The sequence below is a fragment of the Phoenix dactylifera genome, chromosome 14 (assembly GCF_009389715.1).
Source record: "Phoenix dactylifera cultivar Barhee BC4 chromosome 14, palm_55x_up_171113_PBpolish2nd_filt_p, whole genome shotgun sequence".
Lineage (NCBI taxonomy): Eukaryota > Viridiplantae > Streptophyta > Magnoliopsida > Arecales > Arecaceae > Phoenix > Phoenix dactylifera.
Window position 1 is genome coordinate 2,881,917 of NC_052405.1, and position 24,503 is coordinate 2,906,419.

Below are 24,503 nucleotides of genomic sequence, written 5' to 3' on the forward strand. Positions count from 1 at the left end.
CTCCCTCGCTCCCATGTCTCACAGTTCTCTTTTGAGGTTGTAAATGCCAAGGGAGTACCTTTTCAACACTATAAATAGAGGCTTCTACTTCAACCGCGCAAGAAGAAGCCTTCCAGCTCCTAAAGTGACGGAACCCTATTAACTATCTACAGGACCCTTCCTTTCGGACCTTCAATTTCTTGTCTTATCCCCCCTTAGCCATGGCCAGAGCTTTGGAGCCGCTAATTGTTGGGAGGGTGATTGGAGAAGTCCTGGACTCCTTCAACCCCAGCGTGAAGATGGTGGTAGCCTACAACTTTAACAAGGTGGTCTGCAATGGCCATGAGTTCTATCCTTCTGCAGTCACTTCCAAGCCCAGGGTTGAGGTCCAAGGGGGTGATATGAGGTCGTTCTTCACGCTGGTAGGCTTCAACCTCCTAACCCGTTTTCCTTTAAAAACCTAACTCATCACTTTTCTCTCACCATCTTAGTCTTTGAACTCTTTGTTGAGCAAATAATCTTTAAACTCATCTTACACTTACTTGTACTTCATTAATTTGTTTCAGGTCATGACAGACCCAGACGTTCCGGGTCCTAGTGATCCTTACCTGAGGGAACACCTTCACTGGTATACCCTAAAAGACCCTCTCTCCTCCACTCTGCGAACACCATATGATGCTGCAAAGTAAAAGCATCATGGTCTATCTTGTCATGCATGCACGTAGATCAGTGCTATATCTATGCATATTATACAAGACGAAAACCTTCATATACTTCATGAGTGCATGCTTCATTGTCGACCTGTATGCATGCATAGTAGTAGATATGGTTGCTTATTTGGCAACGTTTGTGTGGCTAACTATTTGCTTTTGCATTTGACCATCTAACAGGATTGTGACTGATATTCCAGGCACCACTGATGCTTCTTTTGGTGGGCCTCTTCTCCATCTGTCTTTGCTTCTTTTTGCGAGGAAGAGAGAGAGAGAGAGAGTGTGTGTGTGTGTTGAGTGCTAACAGTGATAGAAAGCGACTTATCCAACCAAGGGATGGTGATGTTTGTTGTTTGAACACAGGAAGGGAGGTGGTGATTTACGAGAGCCCGAGGCCCTCCGTAGGCATCCATCGCTTCGTGTTCGTTCTCTTCAAGCAGAAGCGAAGGGAGGTCGTCACCCCGCCGGCCTCGAGGGATAACTTCAGCACCCGCCGCTTCGCGGAGGAGAACGACCTCGGCCTCCCTGTTGCCGCCGTCTATTTCAATGCGCAGAGGGAGACCGCTGCCCGGAGGCGCTGAAGCCTGGCTAGCTGGCTCTTCCTCTCTCGACATCTAAATCAGAATTCTTGGACGAGCTTCCTTTCTTCACGCAGAATAATATTTAAGATCAAGCGAGCTCTGGAGGCTCCATAGTTAGGTTCTTTTCCTTCCGTTTCCAAAGTCTAGTGTGATGGAGAACGATGTGTTGACCCTGAACAGTGTGTGAGTTGCATGTTGCTCCATCCCAAAATGTGACGTGTCGATTGGAAAAAGGCCCTGAGGCGTACAAACCTCGGTGGCCACCCATGGCTTTGTGCTCTTCTTAGTACTGCCCACTTAATTTGACTGTTGGTGTTACTCTTTGCTGGTGTACCTGCGCTGATTGCTATCATATGATGAGACTCGCGTGCGCCTTGTCTTCTCTCTCGCCACCTCCATCCACGTTCCAACTGTTCGAGACTCCTCTTTTTTTGGTGCCTTGTCTTCTTCATGCTTGCACTACTTTTGTCCACGTACCGTTCCCCACTGAAATGAAGACGCGGGCCAGGGTAGCATTTCTTTCTTAATTGATGTATATTCGCTAATAATGGATAGCGTATAATTATATTCTACGTCGGTTTTATTCTGTAGTTTTCCACCTGAGCTTTCCTTAGCTATCGTCGCATGGAGCTTGTTCTGGCTGGACGACATTGATTTTCTAATATAATTAATCAAGAACCGATCAAATATGCACCAAAAGAGAGCTATTTACAACTAGGGGCGTCGTCTCTTCCAGCTCTCCAGCGCACGTATTCGAGGTATCTAACCCAAAGATGGAGCTTCTTTTTCTTAAATCAACCGTTGTCAATCTTTGCTAAATATTCCGATGACAAAGCCGACACACCCGGCCCCCCAACCCAGCACAAGAAAATACAGAGGAACGGACTATTTATTTTGATCCAACTAATCTTCAGATGGAGAACACTCCCCGTTCTCGAAATATAGTATCGCTAGCTAGCTTGATTTGTCAAGAGGACGGTCAATGGCTGGTTTTGTAAGAGTATAAGGACCTCCTCTTGTAATTGATGAACTCGGCCAAACAAAATGGCATCAGGAAAGAGTAATCCTCATGTCAAACGGATCGCTGACGCAACCAAGAATAAGAAGGGCTCCATGAGTCGAAACTAAGCTACTACTAATAAGCGAGAGCTTGAACCTGCACGGCTATCTAAAATATAATGCTGCGGACCCACCCCTGGTCATGCTAAAGATAACAACTTTCGAGAGCTGGCATGCCATGCAGCAAAGAGGGGTAGTCGGTGCAACAAAGGATGGGGTTGTACAAACACCAAAACACTCGTGACTTACTATGCATTGGAGCTTTCTTCTATACATAACCCTTAGCCCTAGCATGCATCAAAATGCTCACGTCCCCCGCTCCCCCCCCTCCCATAATGTAGCTTTTTTTTTAAATCATATCTACTACAATCAAGATGAGGGGTAGCTTTTTTTTTAAAATCATATTTACTACAATCAAGATGAGGGGTAGAGATGAATTATATTATCAAGAGAGGAAAGGAACATATGCGAGAAAAAAGAGCTAAATGGTTCCAAACGAAATATCTGATAATTAATCAGGGCAAGAAATATTGATGCTCGTAAGAAGAAGCGGTAGAGAAAAGAACCTCATCCATACCAATAAGTATGAGCATTTATTGCCATGTTTGGTACCTCCTTTGAAGAATAATATAATTTTCTGGACGGCAAAAGATGACGAACAAAAGTTGTAGCTGAAGGAGATAAAGTTGCAATCCTTAGGTCATTGAAGAGGTTGATTGCAACTAAGGCATAGGTTGAAGGCGGGGCTAATCTGTTCTGCAGTGTGTTTCTTTTTCAGGATTACATGACGGTTGAACAATAAGCAGGACATAATATGCTCCCATCATATTTGACTTTCAAAAGGATATTTCAAAGAGGATGTAGCTGGCTGAAAACTCCATCATATGCAACCAATGACAAAACCCTACTAAAAAGGAATAACAGGATTCTCTGCTCGAGCAATTTAAAATGAGAGCATTCTCTCTCAAAAAAAAATAATCCAACTAATGTAGTTCAATTGTATTAGTCATCCACAAGCTTAGAAACAACATTCCTGAAGGGCATCGACAGACTATATAAAGATGTGATTACTTTTATTAAATCTTCTGAAAGAAAGAGAGAGAAAAGGGAAATTTAAGTACCTATACAACATGTGCATGCACTTGCACAGAATCATCTTAGGATTGCTGCAGGAAGGCATCATTTCCCCTTGGTGAGTGCTATTGGAGCGAACAGGCATTCAGGACAACCTAGTAGACTCGGACGGAGCTGTCACAGCTCTAACAAAAGAAACGTGGTGGCCCAGCTAATACGGAGGGACGCACAAATTCAAAGGGCATCCCACGGATGACGACATCGAGGTCCGCGGTGTCGTTCCACATAAACGCAGGACCGGCCCCCGCTGCAGCGGTTTCCTGTATAACACTGTCCACTGACCTGTTCCGTCGCCTAAACAGATACCAAGGGCAAAGAGATTCGAGGGTTTCCTTCCATGACATCTCCGTCCTATGCGTTCGTCCTAAAAATACCAAAAAAAAAAAAAAATTCACCCTTTTTAACTAGTATAGACGGATGTGGGTACAGCCCATAAAATTAGAAAAAAAAAAATACATAGAAAACGGAACCGAGACATGATTATCCCTAACAAATGGGGTTTTGCCTTTTTTTTTTTTTTTTTTTTTTTTGTTCATGCGAATTCACCATTGGATTACCTACTGTTCGCTTTAAGATTTATGCAGACAGATGAATGCAGTTTGAAGTGCTTTGAGAGCTGTGCTATGGGTGATCCAATCGTAGATTCATGCCTGCTTCCGTGCCCAAAAGACAATCCGTATCTGTGGTGCATTTGCTCCAATTGAATTGGCATACTTTTTTTTTTTTTTGGGAGCGATTTTCTTGGTGTTACCATAGCCTTGTTCTTATTCTAAAGGGACAGCTAGCCGTCCGCATGACTGACCGGGAGGAAGACTTAGCTGTTCTAGGATTAGCACGCAGGCCACCTGGATACCCGTGAACAACAATGTCTGACCTCACATGTGCCTCCAGCTCGGTCCATGCAATGCAGCATCGAGAACCAAATGCTCAGAGGGTACGTAACTAGGGGAAGCCGACCAGCTGAGCTAAACACGAGGCTGCTTGGGCTTGGCTTATCCCCTAAACAAGCTGCTCAAGAGCAGCTCAAACACAGGCCAAACTTAAAAGAAACTGGTCGAGCTTGGCTCCACTAAGCCTGAGTCCTGCTGTTTGGGTTTGCCCGAGCTGAGCCAAACTGAGACTCCCGGCATTCATGTTTTGCAGGATAGCTATGGCCCAGTGGAACCCGTACAGTCCATTGGACAGGGCAGTGCCTGGTTTCCAGGGCCTTCCAGTTACGGCTGTGAAGCTGTGAATTACTGCTGTTAAACCAACAAATTGCTCCATGCCAACCCATGCTGAAGACGTCCAAAACTGCAACGTGTGATAACTTATATGGAACCCAGTACGACACAGAAACAGGGCTTCCGTGCTTATGGGCCACAGAGTGCATTCTGACTTCAGATGGCCCGTATTATGGCCCAACTAGAAACTAGCAGGCAAACAGCCACCATATTTCTTTTTTTATTTTTTTTATTTTTCAGAGCGCTCCAAAAAATACTGTATTTTGATTTTTTTCTGGATGTATACATACTAAAATTGTATGAATCATCCGTTCTAGCACATTAAAAAAAAAAAAAAAAAAAACATCATCAAACTGGCCATATGACAGCAGATGCATTAATCCTGAGCTGGATAGCATGCCGAAATATCAAACAGAGAGATGACATGGAGTTGCCCTCCCATGCCTTGCTGGGCTACCAACCATGAACTAATGAACTTATTGCCGCAAGCACGCCTGGCAGCTGGGACCGGCGGGCACGTCATGCTTATCTTTCAAATGGGGAAAAAAGGTCGAGCCTGGATTGGCGTCAATTTGTCACCCACACTATTTCTATACCATTCCCCACGGTGAAATTATCAATATAATCTTCAAATGAATGAAACCGAAGGGCTGATCTGTCTCTCGCGACACCGAGATTCTGCGGACCATCATGCCTTGGAGGCAACGCATTCTTTCACTCCAGATAACTGCAGTTGAAGCTTACAAAGCAAAATAGTGTCACAACTATTTTCAGTTGAACATGAAAATAGAATACAATTTGCTTAAAGGAAAAAAAAATAAAAAAAGGAATACAGTTGGATCTCCCCAACAGAATAAAATAACCTGATTAATTGAATTCCGTCCTCAAATAGGGGCCGACCGGCACAGTTTCTAGTTTCTGGGGTCCAGAAGTCTAGATCTAGAGCATGATATGACTGTGCTACCGAGGGGTACAACCCACGATAACACGAAGCCAACATTAAATTTAACGTTCAAATCCATCACAAACAAAATATAATAATTAAAAGTCTTATTTTTATTATCCATTAGATAAAACTAATATTGGTTCAGAGCATCTAAATCTAAATATAAATAACAAACCCATAATCTTTACTATTCAGAAAATCACCAACTAAAAATTCATAATCAACCGAAGAACTAAAGTTCTACTCTGCTATATAGATCGTCAAGCTTGCTAGTGCCAACTCCAAGCCTGAACCATTCTTTATTCGTATCGACACTATTTGTCTGGAGAGAAAAAAAAAGATCGAGGTATATAAGCAACAATTCAGTAAGTAAACTTTTCACTACCTTATCAGATGAAGCATGAGTTTTTTTATGTCAATGTATTATTTAAGAAAAATAACAAACATTCTAAAATAAGCATTTCATAATACAATATAATAAAATAAGTCAAAGCAAATCATGCGTGCATAAATCATTCATATTTCATAAATATAGCTCCAAGTTCAATTTGCTAATAAATACATAAATCATTTTTCTGCCATTTAGCTATATCATAGTTCAAATATTGCTTACAGATATTCGTGCTACGGTCACTTTATACCCGTGACAGAGGCCGCGTTCGTAATCAACAAGATATCACAATATTTATTCGTTACCAACTTTAACCCGTTGGCAGAGAGCCGTTTTCATTAGATGCTAGCTCCAAAGTATCGATTTTTTTTCAATATTAGGGATCATACATAGCCATTTGAGAGCCTTTAGAAAACTTATATTTTTTTCTTAAAATATACACATAAATGAATAAAAAAATACAAAATGACATTATCAGATTCATATTTCATAACAAAACTATTTTCATTGAACTATTTTTCATTATAAAGCATGATTTTCATAATATATATACCGATCCATAATTTTAAGAAAATATGACATTTCTACAAGAAATCTTATGCAGAAAAACATGATAATTTGAAAGAAAATAAGGAGTGTAAGATCTACTTACCATTTCCGTCTTAGACCGTCAAATTTTACTAGGCAATTCAGTTAACCCTATTAAAAATATGAAAAGTAAAATTTCTATTTGACAATTTTACTCAAATTAAAAAATAATAATAAAGACGATTAGCCGGATAATAGCGTTCGGCAATTCCATGTGGATCAGACCTAAGCGATTCAATCAATAAATCATAGGCATGGATGCCAAGATTAATTAACATGGTTTATCAATGAAAGTTTAAGAACATTCAAGAGGGCTAGGACGATCGGTCCAGTAGGCAGCTCGAGCATCAAGGCGATTACGGCCCTTTACAAGAGTCCACTTGAGTTCGTAGATCGGGTCGACAGGACCCAATACTAGATTCTATAGATCTTCTAGAGAAAGAAAGTAGAGAGAGAAGAGAAAACAAGAGAGAGAGGGATGGCTCTCTCCCCTCTTCCTTTTCTTTTCTTCTTTCTTCCTCTTCTTGTCTTCTCTTTTTCTTCTTTAGCAAAATAGAAGAGAGAGAACGGATGGTGGCTGTGATCATGGTGGTTCGGCAAGATGGTGTCAGCAGGCGGTAGAGGGCAATCGGCAACAGCGGCGACAATCGGCCGACCGAGTTGATGGAAGAAGACCGAAACAGGGATGCCCTATTTCCGAGTGACTTCGGCAATTGCTGGCTTAAATCCGTGGGATTAAAAGCTCAAAACACAAAGAAAGGAAGTGGAGAAGATGGAGAGCTCGTACCTCAGTTCGGCGAGGCTTCCCAGCAACTATTTTCGGCGACAATCGAAGGACGAACCTCAAAGAAGAAAGGCTTGAATCATAGGATTTCTAGCCTATTCTTTCATGGATCTCAAGGAGGAGAATGGGGGATTCTTATGTAGGCAAGAGTCCCTAGAGTTTCTGTTCGATTTGCCTCGAATCGCCTGTTTTTTTTGGCATGATAGGCATCTGTGATTAGGAGGATCGCATTCGGATGAGGGAGGAAGGAGACTCCCAACCAGAATTCTCCTCCCGCTTTCCCTCACGTGCAGCACACATGAGAAATCGAGATGGCCTCGTAGGGTTAGCCCACAGGGCCAAATCGTGTGCGGGCTGATTAATAGACCGGGCCCTCACACCGGAGTCCTCCTCCCCCTTTCCCTCATGTGAGAAATCAAGCTGGCCTCTTAGGGCCAGCCCACAGGCCCAAATCATGTGCAGGCCCTCACACATAATCTGAGAACAATACTGGTAATGTATCAGCCAATAGGGCATTTTTTATGTGAGAAAGCTAGCTGTAATCACATATATAATCACATTTATTAAGCAATTAGTGATGCAGAATATTAAAGGACCAAGTCACAAAGGATTTCTTTCATTTTACCACATGAACATGAAAGTGGGCTGACTCACAATCTAAGCTTCTCTGGTTTTAGCAGACAGTCGATCCTTCCGAAACCACAAGTTGCACTGTAAAGGGGTAAATAAACTATCTGCAGAATTTTTTCCATGTCAATTTGTAGTGCCACTCCTAGAAGAAAATGGCGTCTATGCAAAATCCACCTGGCTAATGTGGGAAGCAACACGTGGGAGGACCAATAATCCAGGCTCACCGAATGATCAGCCAAGCTGCTCGACAACAGCAACCATCACAGGTAGTGCTTTCTGCAAGATTGCATGATCGAACGGACAAGTCAGTTAAACTAAATGACATCCTCACCCCCCCCCCCCCCCCCCCCCCTCTCCAAAAGATGAACTTAATAGAAACTATAAGAAATTCAAAGGAAACAATTCGAAGCTGACATTTTCCTGATAATAAGTAGAGCAATTTATAAAAATCACAATTCGAAGTCGAGTTGTTGGATCTCATTGTAACATTGGAGGCATAGAAGAATGTAGGAGTTTTGGTCCCTAGATTTAGCGGACTTCTGCCTAAATCAGTCTTCCTCATTATCAAGTCGTCGTAGCAACCTTTTGCCAACAACTACATTCTGTCAATCACAGGTGCCAGTCTGAATACTAAAAGACTGGCACCTTGGGGAAAAAATCATCACACTAAGTAAAACCATGCAAGCACTTGATATTAACTGGACCCAACAGGCCACAGATCTTTGACCAGTCAACCAGGATCTTATGACCCATCACTGCACCAACTTTCGATTCAAAAATTAGAAATCTAGTCATTCACAACCATAGCACTTCTATAACACTGAATTGTCTAACCCACTTTTTACCCGTCATTATTTTTATCAGAGAACTAAAGATGTGACAGCATCCGTAGATAACCAATTTTAATAACATGTTAAGTACAGTACAGGAGGCATGGCCCCAAACTGTGCCAAGATGTTACAACATTATAAAGGATCATTATTTGGCTAGTAAAATTCACAAAAATAAGTGCAAATTAGTAACTTATGAAAGTGATTTTAGAGAGCTGGGTTTCTAAAATAACATCAATATGTCCTTAAAGAATATCCAAATATTTCAGAGTCACTATTATAAATAGCCATGGTCACCATTAGACAAAGCTGCTATAATGGTCAGTGTCTATGTTCAGGCTGTTATATATGCTTTTAACATGATATCATGCACAGAAACTGTCACATCATTGTAACAGACATTATTCATAAGTCAAAACAATGATGCACACGGACCTGGCTAGCAACAACTATGACAACGTGGGAATTCTCTCTCTTCGCAAAAATTGTTTTGCTACCTCCTGAAAATACTGACAGGCCCTGCACTGTTAGGGTGTTGAATGCCAAAAGAATGAGATGGAGGAGTCTGCCACAAGTGAAAAGAACATATAGTTGACAATTAATAAGATTCCACTAAGGTTACAACAGCTTGCCCACATCATTCAAATGCAACAAAGTGAAAAACTTTACATACATAGAAAGCTGTGAAAGCTGCCAATGTAAGGTGCCACAAGTTGAAAAAAACAACCGAACTTGGAAAGCTTCATGTGAATGTCATATACTGATAATAGAAATCACCCTATGTACTTCAACTTCAGAAAAACATATGGCACCAAACATGTCTATGTCAAAATCCTTTCCGGTAAGTACCATAAAAATATTTTTCTTCCCCTGCCATCTACAGGAAATAAAAATGACAGTAGTTTATAGATCTGTCCACGATCAACAGCCCAAGTCATGGCAAAGTAAAGTAGCCAATCAAAAACACGCACAGAAAAAGGGGAAAGCAAGAATTTTAAACAGAAGCATGATACCAAAAAATGAGAAGATATTATGTTAGATGGAAGATGACATTGTTCATTGGAAAAGCAATAAAGGTACATAACTGGCCACTTGATAATGTTCTTATACAGCAAATGAGTGTCAGTTGTGAACATCAGATCAAGCAACAATATAGGATGGTGCTATTAGGGTGAAAGTGGACCAGATAACATGTCTCTAGATCTATTTTTGTGTCCGAATCTATCAGAATATAGATAGAAAATTGAGCATCCAACTAATATCCATATTTGTATCCGTATCTGTCAAAAAAAATGGATATGAATATGGATAGACAACTACTCAATCCGTATCTGAATATCCGATTCTATTTGTAATCCTACTTAATTTTATATAGCACTCATAAGCTTTTAAAGAAAATATATGATCACATTAACATGCTACTAACTTGATTTACTATATGTTGCTGTCCAAAATCCAATATGATGATTAGAGGGATTCGAAATGATCCGTGCTCTAATGGTTCACAACGCGCCGCTGTTCTGCACACCAAGGAAAAGAAAGGCTCATTGGATCAGCTCCGACCGGGCTCTCCAGTGCTTAAGTTAAACAAAATATTGAGAAAAAGAAAAGATAAAAGAGAGCATGGTATAGATGAAGAGCCCCTGTCCTATAGGAGTTGGACTCTTTAGAGTCCGAGTCTAAGCAAAAGATAACTACTTGTCTTTCCTTATCTGAATCAATCGGAGAACAAGAGTCCCACTGATTGGCCTTCTGCTAGGCTGCATGTCGGCCCATCAGATGCAGGTCAAATTTAGGCTATATCACTAACCACTTGATAATATCTTTGATTCTATGGCTATAAAATTGAATTATTCGACTTATATCCGTACTTATATTCATACTTCTAATATCTATTTTGTATCTGTATCTGTTTAAAACAAATATAAATATAAATTTTTGCATCCGACTAATATCCACATCTATATCAGTATTTGTCAAACAAAACAAATATGGATATGGATGTACTAGTATTTAATCCGTATCCGATCCAGTTTCAGTCCTAGGTGCAATGGAAGACCTGAGTCAAAATATCAACAATCTCTAGTTTTCTTTTTGTTTTTCTTTTGGAGAGAAATAGCACTGATAACCTCTCCAGGTATCCGTCCCACTCCAAGAATAGAATTTGCCTTGCCTCCATGTGTTTGATGCTCCCATTGAAACCATCTACTGAATCCAAGAACACCCCTCCCAACTTGCCAAAAAAATGAAAAAAGAAGAAAAAGGAGGTTTCAAAACCAAGGGAGGGGTAACCTAGTCGCCATTGTTTGCTATATGCAAGCTCCTGAATCACATCTTTTATCTATCCTCCCTCTACCACTAAAAAGAATTAGAGAACGAATCCTCTGCTTGGATCTCACCTGTCCACAACGTCCACATCTTGCATTTTTAGTGAACATCAAATTTTCATGTTAGCCCATGCAAACAGTCCTTTCATTTTTTCATCGGAAAAAGAATATAGCAAGATTTGCCATCTCGATACCGGACTCTATACCAGTGCCACGCTAGCATTGTGTGTTGTGTCCGTACGGTACGAAATTTTTTTGATGTATTGAATGTCGGTACGCCTTTCATACCGTGTACCGATACCGAACTGGTACGGTACAGTATGCCCCGTATCTGCCTGATCAAGATCAAGATCACAAAGACAAATCTATAGTCAAGATCACAAAGTAATATAGTATTATGATCAACTCAAGTGATCAAGATCACAAAGTATTTTTGAAAAAATAATGACAGTGATAAATTGGATCTAGATCCAGAAACTAAACATAAACGAACAGAAAAACTGTTAGCCCGAGATATGTAAGTCATATGTATCCATAAAGCATCAGTATAAAAAAAAATGCTGAAGTTGAATGATTTCCATATCCTGCAGATAAAACTGTTGAATTGATCAAGGTAATAAATGAAAGACATGCTGCACGACCATTGTTAGATGATGTAGTCAGAACTGTAACTGCAGAATTTGTTGTATACATTGACAAGCAGTTTATACAACAGAACACAAAACTTTACCTTTGAAGTTTCAAGTGAACAATAAATCCCACAAATAATTAATTATTGCAATATGAAGCTGATTAAGAATACCTTTCCTAGAATGAGAGGGACCAAAGCATAGTGATAAGGCTTTTAAATAATTGTGAAGTAGGCACAGACGCTCCAGCTCCTGCTCCTATATATTTAGAGACAGAAAAAGGCACCTACAAAACAATATAATTTCAATATGAGCCCAACTGTACACTAGCCCGAACCATCAACCTCTAAAACAAATATCAATGTGATTCATCATACTGCCAAAGATTTCAAGCAGTTGTAATTAGTAAGATGAGATAACTGGGATGCTGAGGCAAATGACTTTAGGTGCCTGTTGTTGACAAATCAATAAACAATACATAAGCTTAACATAAGATAACCTAGAAATGGCTAACAAGTTTTCTGACCATCATAAAAATGAAAAAGTAGCTTCTCAGAGACAACAAATTATTAGATTTCAAGCATTGAACCTTTTTGTATAAAGAAATATCAACCACTTTTATCGGAACCAATCATCTAAGAAACAAAAGACCTGATCACGAGCCTTCTTAGAGTGTAAGCAAAAAAAAAAAAAAAAATCAAGATTTTCATTATAGAAGGATGTGATACCATCAAACAAGCATGAAGAAATCTCCACAAGTGGACAACTTCATGTAGATAATTAAACAGTGTAAAAGAGCTAATCAAAAATATTTGGTGAAGGGAAAGTGCTCACTTTTCCTCATTACTGAGGTCAAATCAATTGCATCAGCCCTGCAAGTTACATGATGGATCTGTAAAATGCATAACATAAAGGGAGTGGTAGTGAACTAGAGATGCATTTCGCAGGATGTAACCTAGACAGAAGTATACATTGTACACTTCTAGATGATTATAAAACCAATGCATCACCTGATTATTTTTTCCTATAATATGGCTTTCTAATTACTGTTTATGCAACTGGCACATAGAATCTATTCATGGGTATACCTTCACAGCCCAGCTTCTCACTAGAAGCATGTCAAAAGGAAAGTGTTTAAATTTTAATAGAATAAAGCACTTGTTTCATGGCTTTAATCAGAGACACCCTAATGTAATAATTCATTTGCATCCTAGAAACAAAAGCTTAACTTACCATCATAATGCCTAACAAATTAGATTTCACTGTCAATGAAAAAGTAAGAGCATCATTTCCTCCAGAAAGCTGCACAGGTGCAAAAGTCTCAGTCACAGAAGTTGCTAGCCCTGGAAAAACAATATGTTAGCTTACAATTGACCATGCAACTCCACTTGACAAGGTTGTTGGCATGCAGCAAAAAATTTCTAACCCTAGAGAGTAAATCTATAGTGAGTATATCTATAGTCAAGATTTTTGAAGAAACTGCAGTATAAAGTCCATGACAAAGAAAACAATGTAAAAAGAAAATATAACCTCAACAAAAATAACAAAAAAAAATGAAATTGTTTATCGAAATGTCCACATACCAGCGACAAATTCTTGAGGCACCCAACTGAATTTGTAAGATAAGCCTTGAGAAAAAGGAGTCTCCAACAAAACTGAACCCCATAAGGAGAAACAGAATAAGTATTGCAAAATCATAGATCACAACTAATGGTAATAAGAAAAATATTGCAGAAAACACCAGGAAAAAAGAGAAAAGATCAACAATTATATGTACATCCAATAGACAGTTGAAATACACAGTATAAGCACAAAAGAAACAGCCATATTAGTAGTACATACAAGCCATATACAAAGGAAATCAAAGTGGGGTAGATGATTTTCCCCTTCTCATCTTGCATGCAAGATGAGAAATAGGAAGGGATTTACTATGTTCAACAAAGAATGGAATTGATAAATCTCTTGGCCATTTTCATGTAGAATAGACTAACATGGAGATCTTTCATTCTTTGAATAAGTGATTCTCATTCCGTAAGAAAAACCACACAAGAAGTCAAATGCTTGGTCAAAGTATCACTTGCCATGGCAGTACAAGCATGGCACTGACATGGCAAGTACTATAAAGTGAGCCGTTCATTGGCATGCAACTGGTATGTGCCATGTGCAAGTAAGGAATTGGTAGGTTACACATCATGCTGATTGACACTTGAATCCACGGTCAAAATGTTAGATAAGACAAATAGTAGCTAAATAAATCTCTAAGGAAAAAAAGCACAAAATAATCTAAGAGGGCCACATGCAATATGTGTACCTAGTCATAGATCTTGCTCAACCTGCTAGTAAGCTGTTTCTTCACTTATGCTCCACAACGAACCCCATTTTGATTGGGAAAAGCTTAGCTGTCATAATACGACGTACTTATACTAAGGCAGACTCCTCCTGTTTTAAAAGTCATAACTAAACTACACGATCTATATGGTGAATTTGCTTCCCTAAGCAAACAACTTCTACATAATCCTGCCTATGTTACCTATGAGTCTGATACATAGCAGATACTTAGATACTTATAAAGGTCCATGGTCACCACTCTTAAACATTGACCGATAATTGAACTCCTCCAATAATGAATTTGATCCTCCATTTTCACGTCAGTAGCAAGTATACATTCTATTTATTGATTGGCCAAGGATGTAGGTATTGCATTAGCCATGCAAAATATTTTTCTTATATCCATAAGTTAATTAAAAAGTTTGAACATAAAACATGTATAGTGAAAGACCTTAACAAACAATATCTTTTTAGTATTTCTTTTCCATGTCTAACAACATTTAAAGGTACAAATATATAATTTAGTTAAAATCATAATACATCCTACCTATCTTGTAGTCTCCTTTTTTTCCCCCTTGATGAGTCAAACACTTCAATAAACATCCGAACCCTATTATCGTATCTATGTGCATGCAATACAGACTCCTACAAGGGCAATATACATCAATGCCCAAGAAGAAAACAATTGATATGCAAGTTAGAGCAAAACTGACATGACCTAGCATGATGACTAATGTAAGGAGTACAACAATACAGATTCAATATTTACGCTGCATATATTTTGGGGTTAAAGAGGGGATTAAAGTGAAATAAGACCCCCCTTTAACCCACTTATTCCATTTAACCTCCTAGATGTAGAAAGTAGTCATGTTATTTTGATGGCAAAAATCGATATTTTAGAAGGTTGGTAAAGCTATCTTTTCTATTCAGCAGTACAAATTCAATATTTAGGCTATGCAATGCCTAGATCTTGAGTATTTTTACAAGGCCAAGAAATCCAAATAACACCGTCCGGCTAGCTTTTATAGATGAGATCTTAGATTGCTATAAATAATATTAGAGTGAACCCGACTCCTGGCTCATGTAAACTAGGGGACACTGCAGCATGGGCTCATTTAAATTGATCATGAACTGATCGAATTTTTGATACTTATGATTGGATTTGAATGAATTTTAGACCCTTAACTTGGTGAGAAGAATAGGACGAGTATGTAAGAATCTATGTAGGTATGCATTTAGTAGGACCTATGTAGGTGTGCATTTAGTACCACAGCAGCTATGCATCGGGTAGATCTTGGATAGTTATACAAAGCCAAGGAACCCAACCGGCTAACCTTTTTGAGTAAGGTCCTAGATTGTGATAGAAAAATTAAAGTCTTATTGAAATAAAAAATCAAACCTTTCTGCCAATAATTAAAGAAGGGGAAAAGGCACTTCAAAGCATTTCTATACCAATTCAGATATTGCTATATACTAGTCCAGAATAGATGAAGAAAGATTAAGGAGTTTTTTTCTAAAAATATTTATATGATATACAAGCAGTCACCTAACCTAAATTCCACAATAAAAGCAGTGAAGAACCTTCATATGGAAGGTTGGGTAAAGATTGATCTAGTCAACATCCAACATGATTAGCACTGAAACTAGTTTAAAATACTTGAAGACCCAATACAATAGCATTTCCAAGCCCCACATTGTTTAAGGTTACATCAGTATTCTCATCATGCAAAAAACAATTTGCCTCCTTTCCGAAATATTTTTTTTGCTAAACCCTCATTACATTAATTAATCTCCTTTTATTTTGGTTTTAGAAGGAGGATTAGTTAGGAAATAATACAATCCCAATATATGCCTAAAAGCCTATCACCTCATCCTTTTACGAGCAGATAAAAATGTGATTGCAGTCCAATATTTTGTTTATTTTAACCTACTGGATATAAATACTAGATAGAGGTGTTATACATAGCCAAAATTAGTCCAATACAAACTACACAGATAATTCCAAACGTCGTCCCCAAACTAACAGGATATTTATAGTTGTGATCACCATAAAACTTGTATCAAGAAGGAAAGCGCACGATCACAATATGAAATACATATAATCAGTGAACAGTAATCCAAAGAGTAAAGATGTATCAGAAAGTTCGAGGCCTTACCTGATCATGTGTATGAAGTTTATGGTATTAAAAAAAGAACCATAGAATGCTATGCCACACCTTTTGTGTACTTAATGTAAGGATTTCATATTTTACGAGGAAGAGATTGGCAAAATTAACAAAAATATAAGCCACAATTTTCAAGAAAACAGATGAAAAAAAAATCAAATATATGGATTAGAGGATTTACGATTCTCCAAGATAAAGAACAACCACGCCAATTAAACTAATAGAAGCCACAGGTTTTCGAGAAGACAGACAAAAGACGCACATCGGATGGTTTTCAACCCCAAAAACCTCCAAGAACGGACGTACTTGGGAAAGCCAAAAAGAAAGAATAGGAAACCTGGTCGGATCCTCCGATGGCACGCAGAGGTCGCAGGACCTGAATAGATTCGCCGAAGAGCAACGGAGGAGCGACCGCAACGAGAAATTTACCGGAGAAACTGAAAAGACTCGACGGAGAGGACACCATTCGTCAACCGGAAACGTCAATCTTGCGGCCCATGGAGGCCTGAAACGTAGGGTTTAAAGGGATCCCACCGCCATGTTGCTCTCGGAACGGCGAGAAGACGGGGGAAAAGCAGCTCCATCCGCACCGGAGCAGTGGAGACTGGAGAGAGGGAGATGGGTATTTCCATCAAAAAACCAAAAAGAAGAGATGGATACCGAACTTAGAAAGTCGGCACACTCGACCAGTACTATTTTTGGAATTACACGCTACCTGGTTATTTTCCTGTCCTCTGCCAACGGTACAAGCTAAAAAATAAAAATATCGTTTGCCGACTTTATATGATGTATATTCTCTTAATTTTTATAAATACGCTCCGTCAATTTCATTCCCTGTTCTGAGAGAATGAAACAAGCGCAGTGCAGCAAAAAAAAGTAGGGTTCATCTTATCAAGTAAAATAAAATTTATAAGGGGATGGGCTCGCCGGGCTCACAGCCATTCATGTTTCCTTGAGCAAGGGGTGCCATCGAAGTTGAAACCTGAACGTATGTCATCCGTCCGTTGTAAAGTCATTTCCGGCCGACCATTTATAGTTACTCTTTCTTTCAATAAATACATCCCATTTTAATTTAATTCTTTATTCTTGCGCTAAAAAAAAAAGAAGAAAAAGAAAAACGAAATACACCGATCAAAAGTAGGTGTGCTTTTAGCACGGCCTTTCAGTTCTTTTTTTTTTATTTAAGAAGGCAAAAAGAGCCGTCCGTATTTATAACAGAAATAAATTATATTATTAACAGAGAAAAAAAAAATAAATAGCTTCAAACTAAATGCCTAATAATTAAGATAGAAATGTTAATGTTAGTAGAAAAAACAGTAGAAAAAAAAATTCTATGCAGACCAACAAATAAGAACATTCAAAATTTTAAGTAGTTTCATAAAAATTTTCAGGTTAATAGTTTGCTGTTGTACCTTTTTTTTCTTGCGCATGAAGAACTCTATTTTATTAATATCGGGAGACCAAGCTGTTGTTCCGTCCCAGCGTGTTATCAATTTACTTTTGCAGTAATGCCGTCAAGTTCAGTGGCTATTCAAGCGCTGAATGTATTGATGGAACCAGCGTCTCGCATAAAAAAATTTATGCGCGTTATTGGTACTGCATGTAAGTCGGCAAAATTATCAAGCTTTTTTTTTTTTTTTTTTTACAACAACAGCCCACTTCACATGGTACAACTAACAAAATTAGAAAAAAAAATAAATAACACAAAAATTGGGGCACAAATGCATGGTCACCCTAGATGAATCTTCCTGAATGATGGAACGTAAATGAGGTTCTGGAACGTAAATGAGGTCATCCAATCTGCCGCTTTTTTATAGACGTGTGTGACCGATAAAAGATCATCCTTGTTTAAAAAGGTTGCAAACATCACGTAGCAGCAAACTTGAACTCGACTCCAATCCCGGATTTGGCCGAGTCTCTTTCAAGTACAATATGGCCTGCCTCGTATAAATGACCCCTTTCCAAAAGGCTCTGAGCTTCTTTATTAAATTTCACGGGAACGGATCTTGAATCACAGCCTTCCGATGCTCTTTTATCCCGTGTATACCTGCCGTCCATCGGTCACGTCGATGCGTAAACTGATCAGGCCTGTGACAACGAACCTAGCGTCAGCATAAAATTTTTTTATGCAGGCAACGATCTTCTCTTCTGCCAATCCTCTTCCCCTTCGCCGGCAGAGGGTCACAGTGGTGCGCCTCGCCGGCGTCCGCTCCTCTCCAGACGCCGCCGCGGCCGCGATCACCACTGCCCCACTACCTTAAACGATCTCGCTTTCCAACAACCTGTCTCTCCATGATTAAAATCCCAGGGTTTTGAACAGAATTGAACGGGTTGGCCGCCGATAGCGTCGAGGATAATCCTAGGGTTGTTAAAGCTGTGGTCTCTTAGAAGAGGATGGATTACGGTGGACTCTTCGGAGTGGCGGTAGCGGTGGTGTCTGGGAGGACGTGGAAGGATAAAGCTACCGTGGCCGCTCGGCGGCGGTGGAGAAGAGAGGTGGCGAAAGAATCCGACAGAGAACCACCAGTCTGGACGCGTGGGCGGCCACATAACGTACGGTTCGAGGCCCGACAAATGAGCACGACTTGTTCGGTCGCAGCTCCAAGACCTCGAAATTTGACTCGTGCAAGTGCCTCCGGGGACACTTGTTCTCTCCTGGGCGTGTGGGAAGAGCTCATAGTGGCGACGTGTCCTCACAGCACTCAAAAGCATCCACGTATGGGCTTAAAAGAATGACAGGCGTGAACGGCCGCAACGGGCGTCACGGAGATCATGTTTGTTTATATAGCAGGGGATAAGCTCAAAAGGCCTTAAGCGGCTTTATGTTGTTCGGGTTCCTCTTCTAAAGTGTCCGGTTGGAAAAAGCTGGGTTTCAGAGCCTCCATTTATGCTAAGGAAGTGGTTTTGTTTCACTGTTTTCTCTGGTTTTTCTTCTTTCAGAAAAGATAGGAAGTTTGAAAGAAAGGGAGGTCACTATGAAGGTGTGTTCTTGTTTCTCTCTATGCTTAAATGAATTTGTTGTAAGGAGTCTTGGTAAACACATTCATTGTTTTATTTTGAAAAGATCACAAAAATTGATTGATTACTCGTTCACCGTTTACTTGGAGGTTCATGAGACTAGGTCCCAGACCCATGCCCAATCTTCTACCGAGGAAGAAGGGAAGGTAGGGACAAGGAAGCAGAAGGCAGAGAACGAAGGACAAGAAAGTGAGCAACAGGCATCTAAGAACAAGAAGGCAAAGGTGACGAATGACGAGAATGGGGATGCAAATGGAAAATCTGCAGCTGATGTTGCTGCCGAGTTTGAGGAGTTCTGCAAGGCCACGAGAGAGCACCTTTCCATTGAAGAGATGCGTAGGATCCTTGAGGCTAATGGCCAAGATTCTTCTGGTTCTGATGATGCCATCGTCCGCAGATGGTACTAATATTAAAAAAAAAACAAGGACATTATATTACCTCTTCTAATCTTTATCCGTTAACATGTATCAATATTGACGTAGCATTTTAACTGTTCTCTATTTGGTTGCCGTTATACATGTACAATTAAGCAGCGTTTGAGTTGTTTTATATGTTGGTCCTGCAACAGCCAAGATATGATGTTTTATGGGCCTCCGGAGAGATGCCCGCTCTGCAACGGCCAGCTTGAGTGCACAGGGAGCAACTATTCATGCAGAGGTGCTTACAGTGAATGGACTACTTGCACATACGCTACAAGAGACTCGCCAAGGAAAGAGCAGTCCGTGAAAGTTCCTGAGGGGATTGGGGACGCCATGGTACAGGAGGTGAGTTAGCCAATTCTGATACCAATCTTGAACAATTCTGTAAAGAAGCTCATTAAATAATGCATCTGTTCTGGTTTACAGTGGGTTAATAAGCAAGACTCAAGGACCCGTCATCAGCGGGAGTTGACTCCATTGGATAAGCCTCTGGCTGGCACGATGATATCCCTCTCCGGGCGGCTCTCTCGAACCCATGTAACTACCAATACTTTGAATCTTAATATTCTTGAGTTCTTGTAGTTGGGAATATTTCAGTTTACTGTTGTCAATGGTTCAACTGCTAAGCTCTGTTCTATTGTAACTAATGCACTCAGCAATACTGGAGGGAGGAAATTGAGAAGCATGGAGGAAAGGTATCTAACACTGTTCCAGGTATGTGAGATTATCTTAGTAAAACTTAGGTTTTCAGTCTTCAGCCTGAGTTTATTATAAACAGTGTCGTGGACTACAGGTGTTACTTGCCTAGTCGTGTCCCCTGCTGAACGAGAGAGGGGTGGTTCATCTAAGGTGATAGAAGCAATGTAAACTTCCACTTGACAGTCATTGAATTTAATTTCTAGATGTATTTGTTGTCTGATACCTTAAATTGACCTGTGTTCTTTTATTCTGTATGTTATTTCTTGGGAATGTTCTAATTATTACAGGGAGAGGAGCATTCCTGTGGTGAGAGAAGCCTGGCTGATCGACAGCATTCAGAAACATGCAGCTCAACCCTTGGATGCTTATGATGCTCTTTCTGATCTTGCTCCAGAAGGGAGGGGAATTCCATGGGACGAACGGGAACCTAGCGAAGAGGCTCTCGAGTCTTTAACAGCAGAGGTAAATGCTTCTTATACGAAATTATTCTCCCTCGCATTTATTTTTGAAAGCGTTCAGTTCATTGTCAATAAGCAACATGCCATTGTATCGGGCAGCTCAAGCTCTATGGCAAGAGAGGAGTCCACAAGGACTCTAGGTTGCAGGAGTCAGGTGGCTACATATTTGAGAAGGATGGAATTCTCTACAACTGTGCATTTTCCATTTGTGACCAGGGGAGAGGACTGAACGAGTATATGTTCACTTCCTTAGCTTTTTGGTGTATTAGCTTTATTTGGTTGTCTGCTTAGGGGTGTCAATTCTTTCTCTCTTTGCAAGCAGATATTGCATTACCCAGCTGATCATGGTGCCCGAGAATCGCTTGCATCTCTATTTCAAGAAGGGACGAGTTGGAGATGATCCCAGAGCACAAGAGAGGGTGGAGGAATGGAGCATGGACGATGCGGTGAAGGAGTTTGTTCGACTGTTTGAGGAGCTGACTGGCAATGAATTCGAGCCATGGGAGAGAGAAAAGAAGTTTAAGAAAAAGCCTCGCAAGTTCTACCCCATAGACATGGTGCTGCTTCTAGACTTTTAATCATTATTTTGTCCTAGATTTGGCGGATGCTGTCATAACTAATCATCAAATGATTACCATTAGCTATAAAAGTTTACATTTTATTTCAGTATATTGAGTTTGATCTTATGAATAGGATGATGGCTTTGATGTGCGTTATGGAGGTTTGGGTCTTCGTCAACTAGGAGTTGCAGCTGCTCACTGCAAGCTGGAATCATCGGTGGCGAACTTCATGAAAGTGCTATGCAGCCAGGAAATCTACAGGTAGGTTAGAGACAAAACTCTTCCTCCCTCCCTTTTTGGGTTCAGGAAGAGCCGAATGTTCTATGAAAACACATAGAATGCCATGTATCTCTCCTAAGCTGTTTATGATTGCATTGCAGAAGGTATTACTGCATCTTGTTAATTTGAACAGGTATGCTCTGATGGAAATGGGACTGGACAGCCCAGATCTTCCCATGGGAATGCTATCCGATGTCCATCTAAAGAGATGTGAGCAACGGATGTATTGCTCGATTGCATCTTGCTGTCCCTGCTTCTCTTTGTTCCTTTGGCATTAAAAGAAGATTGTTGCAGGTGAGGAGGTGCTGTTCAAGTTTAGAGAGGAGCTCAGGTCGGCGGCGGAGTCAGGTCACAAGGCCAATGCACTGTGGGTGGACTTCAGCAATAAGTGGTTCACCCTAATGCACTCTACTCGGCCATTTATAATCAGAAATCTGCAAGAACTTGCTGACCATGTAACTCAACTTCAAATCCCTGCATGTTCGACGCAGGTCCCCATCAGACACTTAAAGATTAATGCAAGTTTGTTGGAACTGCAGGCGGCTGCAGCACTGGAAACAGTAAGGGACATCAATGTCGCATCGCGCCTTATAGGGGACATGACTGGAGCAACTGTCGACGACCCACTCTTTGACCGATACAAGAAGATAGGCTGTTCGATCACTTCTTTGGACAAGGAATCAGATGATTACAAGATGATCTTGAAGTATTTGGAGAAGACATATGAGCCTGTCGAAGTCGGTGATGTGGTAAGAACACGATGCAGTATAGTGGCATAATCGTCTCTCTATTTCTTACTGAGCTAGTTCATTAGTCAGCCCCAGGACCCCTTGATAGTTCAATTTATCAAGGAACAAGATCATAGACAAGAGTTATATTGGAAGATCTGATGCTATCTTTGTGCAGAGCTATGGGGTATCTGTGGACAACATATTTGCTGTTGAGTCGAGTGCTGGCCCCTCGTATGATGACATAAAAAAGCTACCAAACAAGGTCCTGCTGTGGTGTGGTATGCGTCCATCTCTCCTCTGTGAGGCTATTTTTGATCTTCTCGTAAAAGGAAATGATAAGGTACTTTTGACTCGCAGGTACTAGGAGTTCCAATCTACTCAGGCATTTGCACAAAGGGCTCTTGCCGGCAATTTGTTCAATACCTGTGCCTGGCTACATGGTAACGTCAAAACTCTCTGGTTATTTGATCAAATAACCAACCTTTTCGACTTCGTAACACACTAGGATTCCTGTCTTCTAGTTTGGAAAAGCAATTGTATGCTCGGATGCAGCAGCTGAGGCTGCAAGGTATGGATTCACAGCGATAGACAGGCCAGAAGGGTTCTTGGTCTTAGCTGTTGCCTCTTTGGGGGATCAGATCACAGAGATATCTAATGCACCTGAGGTAAATCTTGTCTGTTGGCTCTCCTTTGATGCTTAGAAAACTTGAATGACTGAATGATTTCTTCGCTGGTGTGGTGTCCTCCATAAAATTTTCTGATCCTGGTCTACTGCGGTGGGCAGGATACGAAGGCCCTGGAGGAGGAGGCGGAGGTCGGTGTTAAAGGGCTGGGAAGGAAGAAACCTGAGGAATCTGAGCATTTTACTTGGAAAGATGATGTGAAGGTACCTTGCGGCCGCCTTGTTCCATCCGAGTGCAAGGACAGCCCACTCGAGTACAATGAATATGCCGTCTATGATCCTAAACAGGTAAAAGGTTGTGTGCTTCCGCAGTGTAAGATTGGGTGGTTTTGGTTCATCGATGTTAGATCATAACGTGGTGCCAATGCAGGTGAGCATAAGATTTCTGGTGGGAGTGAGGTATGAAGAGGAGAACATGGAGATGGATGCTGCTGAATAGAGACCTTTACCTTCATTTTCCTGGCTGCTTGTATGCCAAGTTGGTGACTTTTTTTTTTTTTTTTCTGGGGGGAGCCTTTTCTGCAGCAAAGCACCAGGACCAATCCAAGTGGATGACTTCATGTAAGCGTGCAAATATATGTATATTGCTTGCTTTCATTTTCCCGAGGGCTTGTATGCTAAGTTGGCGACTTTAATTTCTGGGACTTGTTGTGGAAACTTTTCTGTAGCAAAACACCTCGGCTAATCCAAGCACGACTTAATAGAAGTGCGCAACTGCATGTATATATATTTATGTTTTCTGTGGTAGCTTTGGTTGATGACGTCTTTCAAGCTGAAAGTAGTTCTGGTGGAAGGTGGAAAAGAGGAACAAGTGCCGAGTCCTTCATCCATTGTATCTGATTGTTCTACATTTGCGTTGCCTCTTCACTCCTGTTGAGGTGGTCCATGTCAGAGACTAGCATATCCGGAAGAGATCCGGAAAGGGTTCCAAGGCAGGGCTTCTAAAACTTCGAGTAGTTTAGTGAATGATATAGAAGAAATCTAGGAGTTGAAAACTTCAATTGCCTTATGTTTATGTTGGGATTGGGAGCTAGTCATAATTTCATACAGGTGGGTCGCAGTTGCGAGGAAGAAGTTGCTGCGATCGTGCTGCCCTCATGACATTTGTCTGGTGGCGAAACTGGACATCAAAAACTGAATAGAAGGCGAAGGCAGAACTCCTTCATGCATGCACACGCTGCTCTTGCACCTGCATGGGCATGCGAACGTTGGTTTCCACTTTGACATTCTCCTCTCCGCTCCCTACTGATATACCCTGTCTCAATTCGAACTCTCTCTGTACCTTATACGATTGATAAATGTGAAGGAAGTATCTTGCTTCATTTGTTGTTGTGTGAGTTTCGGTGAAGGCAG

The 24,503-nt window shown here is 40.6% G+C and overlaps 3 protein-coding genes across 27 annotated transcripts; 2 read left to right on the forward strand and 1 right to left on the reverse strand.

The window, feature by feature from the left end:
- Positions 1-116: 116 nt before the first annotated feature.
- Positions 117-1,657, forward strand: LOC103705942 (protein SELF-PRUNING-like). Its single transcript, XM_008789861.3, has 4 exons — positions 117-401; positions 546-607; positions 870-910; positions 1,053-1,657. Exons 1-4 carry the CDS (start codon positions 201-203, stop codon positions 1,268-1,270), a joined length of 522 nt encoding a protein of 173 aa, XP_008788083.1. The 5' UTR covers positions 117-200; the 3' UTR covers positions 1,271-1,657.
- Positions 1,658-7,928: 6,271 nt separating this feature from the next.
- Positions 7,929-16,986, reverse strand: LOC103705952 (probable sodium/metabolite cotransporter BASS4, chloroplastic). Of its 24 annotated transcripts, none has more exons than XR_005514679.1 (7): positions 16,642-16,979; positions 13,395-13,466; positions 13,045-13,154; positions 11,985-12,097; positions 9,529-11,517; positions 9,291-9,420; positions 7,929-8,301 (listed from the first exon to the last, which is right to left on the reverse strand). XR_005514679.1 is itself a non-coding variant. In XM_008789872.3 (5 exons), exons 1-4 carry the CDS (start codon positions 16,768-16,770, stop codon positions 11,990-11,992), a joined length of 450 nt encoding a protein of 149 aa, XP_008788094.1. In that variant the 5' UTR covers positions 16,771-16,957; the 3' UTR covers positions 7,929-8,301; positions 11,985-11,989. The 24 variants fall into 24 exon arrangements, 4 of the variants coding, with proteins under 4 accessions (XP_008788094.1, XP_038989252.1, XP_038989251.1 ...); XR_005514680.1 differs by having other exon boundaries at positions 7,929-8,129; positions 8,200-8,301; positions 9,291-11,517; XR_005514683.1 differs by having other exon boundaries at positions 9,291-9,379; positions 10,282-11,517; positions 16,642-16,976.
- Positions 16,987-18,856: 1,870 nt separating this feature from the next.
- On the forward strand, positions 18,857-23,856 carry LOC103705984 (protein ADP-ribosyltransferase PARP3). Of its 2 annotated transcripts, XM_008789923.4 has the most exons (18): positions 18,857-19,285; positions 19,412-19,722; positions 19,891-20,086; positions 20,168-20,278; positions 20,398-20,455; positions 20,535-20,604; positions 20,728-20,902; positions 20,998-21,131; positions 21,221-21,455; positions 21,592-21,719; positions 21,871-21,947; positions 22,032-22,192; positions 22,277-22,486; positions 22,644-22,746; positions 22,826-22,908; positions 22,990-23,133; positions 23,253-23,438; positions 23,521-23,856. In XM_008789923.4, the coding sequence occupies exons 1-18, from the start codon at positions 19,280-19,282 to the stop codon at positions 23,587-23,589; spliced, it is 2,457 nt and encodes an 818-aa protein (XP_008788145.2). In that variant the 5' UTR covers positions 18,857-19,279; the 3' UTR covers positions 23,590-23,856. The 2 variants fall into 2 exon arrangements, with proteins under 2 accessions (XP_008788145.2, XP_026660225.2); XM_026804424.2 differs by having other exon boundaries at positions 18,857-19,722.
- Positions 23,857-24,503: the final 647 nt, after the last annotated feature.

Coding starts and splice junctions, on each gene's coding strand:
- LOC103705942 (XM_008789861.3), top strand. CDS start 201: ATGGCCAGAGCTTTGGAGCCGCTAATTGTTGGGAGGGTGATTGGAGAA. Junction 402..545: donor TGAGGTCGTTCTTCACGCTG/GTAGGCTTCAAC, acceptor AATTTGTTTCAG/GTCATGACAGACCCAGACGT. Junction 608..869: donor CTGAGGGAACACCTTCACTG/GTATACCCTAAA, acceptor ACCATCTAACAG/GATTGTGACTGATATTCCAG.
- LOC103705952 (XM_008789872.3), bottom strand. CDS start 16,770: ATGGTGTCCTCTCCGTCGAGTCTTTTCAGTTTCTCCGGTAAATTTCTC. Junction 13,467..16,610: donor TTTCTTTTTGGCTTTCCCAA/GTACGTCCGTTC, acceptor TATGGGGTTCAG/TTTTGTTGGAGACTCCTTTT. Junction 12,098..13,044: donor ATTTGTTAGGCATTATGATG/GTAAGTTAAGCT, acceptor ATTGTTTTGTAG/GTGCCTTTTTCTGTCTCTAA.
- LOC103705984 (XM_026804424.2), top strand. CDS start 19,280: ATGAAGGTGTGTTCTTGTTTCTCTCTATGCTTAAATGAATTTGTTGTA. Junction 20,279..20,397: donor GGCGGCTCTCTCGAACCCAT/GTAACTACCAAT, acceptor TAATGCACTCAG/CAATACTGGAGGGAGGAAAT. Junction 22,193..22,276: donor TGCAAGAACTTGCTGACCAT/GTAACTCAACTT, acceptor TTGGAACTGCAG/GCGGCTGCAGCACTGGAAAC.